Source organism: Leguminivora glycinivorella, chromosome 19, assembly GCF_023078275.1.
Source record: "Leguminivora glycinivorella isolate SPB_JAAS2020 chromosome 19, LegGlyc_1.1, whole genome shotgun sequence".
Lineage (NCBI taxonomy): Eukaryota > Metazoa > Arthropoda > Insecta > Lepidoptera > Tortricidae > Leguminivora > Leguminivora glycinivorella.
The window spans coordinates 2,507,555-2,511,294 of record NC_062989.1 but is presented as its reverse complement, the minus strand read 5'-3'; the positions used below and the strand labels follow the sequence as shown (position 1 = coordinate 2,511,294).

Sequence of the window (3,740 nt, the reverse complement as noted above, 5' to 3'; positions counted from 1 at the left end):
AACGAACCATGACCACAAATACTTAATATAGATTTCTAAGGCAGGTTCACACACTATTAATAAAGCCAGTTATACAATATTCAAAAAATTTTACCATTACTCTGTTAAAAAAATTAACCAATTAATCTACACAAAATTGACAAAGAAACAAACTGCAAATGTCCAACACCATACAACACAAATGCCTCACAGCCTTCGTCGTGCTTGTTCCATTATCAGATGTACTACTGGATCCCAAGCCGGTGGTAAAGTAAAGCCATCCTCTCTATTAAAGTTTGGATATTTCTTGATCTCAATGGCCTCTCGCAACATTCTGGGTATATATCGCTTCTCCTTAGCGAGAACCAGAGGCTTGTCAAACTTTATAGCATGATTGACTTTATCCATGACATGTTCAGAGACTGCAGACCTTTGCCGACGGTGCTTGACATCCGCTATGTATTCCTTCACCCGTGTGGAAATGCTTCGTTTCGTCTGTCCCACATATGACAGCCCGCACTCACAGTCTAGCCTGTACACTCCCGCGCTTTGTAGAGGAGTTTGACATTTCACAGGCCTCAGGAATTGGGACAGTATCTTCTTCATAGGCTTGAAATAAGTTTTAATAGAAGCCCGTTTCAAGATGTGGCTGATCCTATCTGTGACCCCTCTAACAAAGGGGAGAATTGCAGGCCGGCGCTCGACTGTAGGGATCTTCAAACGGGCCTTCTGCTTGACACGCGGTATCTTGAGCTCGTTCGCCAACAGCGCCTGCCTGGCATGTCGAAGCTCCGCGGTCAAATGTTGGTCGTCACATATCCTTTGGGCTCTCTGAAACAAAGATTTGCCTACAGTAGCTAGTTGACTGGGATGGTGGTGGGATTTGCCATTTAAGTACCTATCAGTATGAGTAGGTTTTCTATACACAGTGCGACCTAAGCTATTATCAGGATTCCTCAAAATGAGAACATCCAAGAAGGGAAGAGAACAGTCTTTCTCCAATTCCATAGTAAATTGTATTTTACTATGGATAGAATTTAAATGGTCTAAGAAAGTTGAAACATTACTTTTAGGAAGTATAGTAAAAGTGTCATCTGCGTATCTTTTAAATATCTTCGGCTGGACGGCAGCCAATGAGAGCGCTCTCTCCTCAAAGTCCTCCATGAAGATGTCGGCGACTACTGGAGACACCGGAGACCTCATTGCCACGCCGTCCACTTGAAGGTAGAATTCACCATTCCATAGCAAGTAGCCCGATGTGAGGCAATGTTCCAACAATTTGGCGTAGTTCTCAGACATGTTCTGCTCTCTCAACCTCTTCTTGACAATTTCAATGCAGTCTTTCACCGGTAGATTCGTAAATAGCGACTGAACATCAAAACTGACCATGATTTCATCATCAGTTAATGTGAGATCTCTAATTTCACTGATGAAATGGTAAGAATCCTTTGTATGAGAGCTGGTGCCACCTCGCAATGGTGAAAGTAAAGTGGTGGTGGTGGTGGTGGTTTTATTTCATGAGTAACTATCGCGGTAACCGAAGACAATACAGTAACACTGTTCTAATGTTGCAGAAGTTTACCGAATTCCAAAATATACATCTCATTAACACTTTCGCAACCCGCAAGAACGCGCCTGGTGGGTACTCGATCATTTTGGTCATATGCCGGAGAACCCGCGTGGCGGTTCTCGCCTACAAGCGGGCGGTTGTAAATAACAACCGGTTTCTGATGTAGTGCGCCGTTGTAGGATTCATGTAAAATAAAAGAGTTTTGAATGATTCACGGTTATTTTCAATAGACTTATATTGACCGGGATATAGACCGTGATTACCTTTTTGATTTTTTGTCGAGCTCCCGACGCAGTTGCATGCATCATGATCACGGAAAACTGACGAAGGCGGGTGGAGGTCAAAGTTGCGTAGACAGCGCGCGATCTACCCTCCTTCGCGCGTCGGCTGCGTTCACTTTCAGCGTTACCACTGGTCGCATTCACACTCGATGGTCTGTCCAATCCAAACACACTACACTCATAGTGTCACTACGTTTGTTCAATTCTGACTTTACCGGTTTTTTACACAAACAAATCACTGGATTCCATACATTTGATAGTTTGAAGCCATCTCGGTCCCGGTCAATATAAGTCTTCATGTGAAATGTTTCATCTAGTGTGTAACATAGACTCGCCTCTAACCACACAGAGTATTACATATTCACGTCTCACACCAGCTGATAGGACCTAAAAAAAAAAAACAAATTGATTTACTTAAATTCAAATCACTCGTTTAAAGGGAGAATTTAATTAAATAAAGAAAATTATTTTCTTGAATGACGTCTGTCTGTGCCCTAGAATCCTTGAAATAGGACCGAATTAGAAATTAAAGTGTTTGTGAAAATCTGAGCTAAATATTGACAGACTAATTCGTGCAATGGAAAATAGGTAAGTACTAAGTTATTTTATTTATTTGACAGAGGGCAAGGGGCCCTCGTGCTAAAACTGATACCTGACAATGTCAAATAAATAAATGAAATAAATAAATAAATATTATAGGACATTCTCACGCATTCATTATTAAGCCGCGGTCCCGGGTTCGAATTCCGGTAAGGGCATTTATTTGTGTGATGAGCACAGATATTTGTTCCTGAGTCATGGATATTTTCTATGTATATAAGTATTTAATTTATATTATATATATCGTTGTCTGAGTACCCACAACACAAGCCTTCTTGAGCTTACCGTGGGCCTCAGTCAATCTGTGTAAGAATGTCCTTTAATATTTATATTTATTTATTTATTTATTCTTACACAGATTGACTGAATCCCACGGTAAGCTCAAGAAGGCTTGTGTTGTGGGTACTTAGACAACGATATACATAATATACAAATACTACATACATAGAAAACGTCCATGACTCAGGATCAAGTATCTGTGCTCATCACACAAATAAATGCCCTTACCGGGATTCGAATCTAGGACCATGGCAAGGTCACTACCGACGTACCGACTGAGCCAAACCGGTCGTCAAAGATTGCAATATTGAACCATGAGCGTAGCAAGTGGTTCGAAAAATGGAATCTTGAGGTTAGCGAGGGTTAGCACTGAGGTTAAACAAATTCTGTCGTCGAGTGTAACACAATTTTTCACCACACCGTGAGGAAAATACTAACAAAAACGAATAAAAAAATCAATAGCGTAAAGTTCTTGAGATATTTAGTAAGGGCCTGGCCACATGGGCGCGTTGTGGCGACGCACCGCAAAAATTCTGCGTTGCGTTGCCGCGCCGCCAGTTTTTGCGGCAGGAAATCTGCGGCGCGGCACCGCGACGCAAGAACTCGCGGTGCGTCGACGCACCGCAAAAACTCGCGGCGCGGCACCGCAACGCAGAATTTTTGCGGCGCGTCGCCGCGCCGCCAAAATTGGCGGTGCGTCGCCGCGCCTCGATAACTATACACAGTGCAGAACTTCACGATCAGTCTTTATCCAGACATGGATCCCATTACGCGCATTCTGCTCTTGCTCGTATTACGGAGGCGCTTACAAAAAAAGGAGACGAAAAGAAGATGCTGGGTCAACCCATATATATATAAAATGAATAATGACGGAACTCATTTTGAAAGGAAATATGCGGCATTAAAGACAAGTGAAGTGAAGTTCAAAGAATATTTCAGAATGACAATAGCAAGTTTCGAAGAACCGGTCTTTAAAATCTCATCTCGAATAAAAAAACAATATATAAGGTCCTAATTTATTAGTTGCAGAT

General features: G+C 42.1%; 1 protein-coding gene across 1 annotated transcript; it reads right to left on the bottom strand.

Annotated features, from left to right (window-relative positions):
- Positions 1–258: 258 nt before the first annotated feature.
- Positions 259–1,458, bottom strand: LOC125236815 (the record flags this gene model as incomplete). The annotated part of the gene is made up of 1 exon (XM_048143745.1): positions 259–1,458. A coding segment is annotated over exon 1 (1,110 nt), but the record flags the coding sequence as incomplete, so codon positions are not given.
- Positions 1,459–3,740: the final 2,282 nt, after the last annotated feature.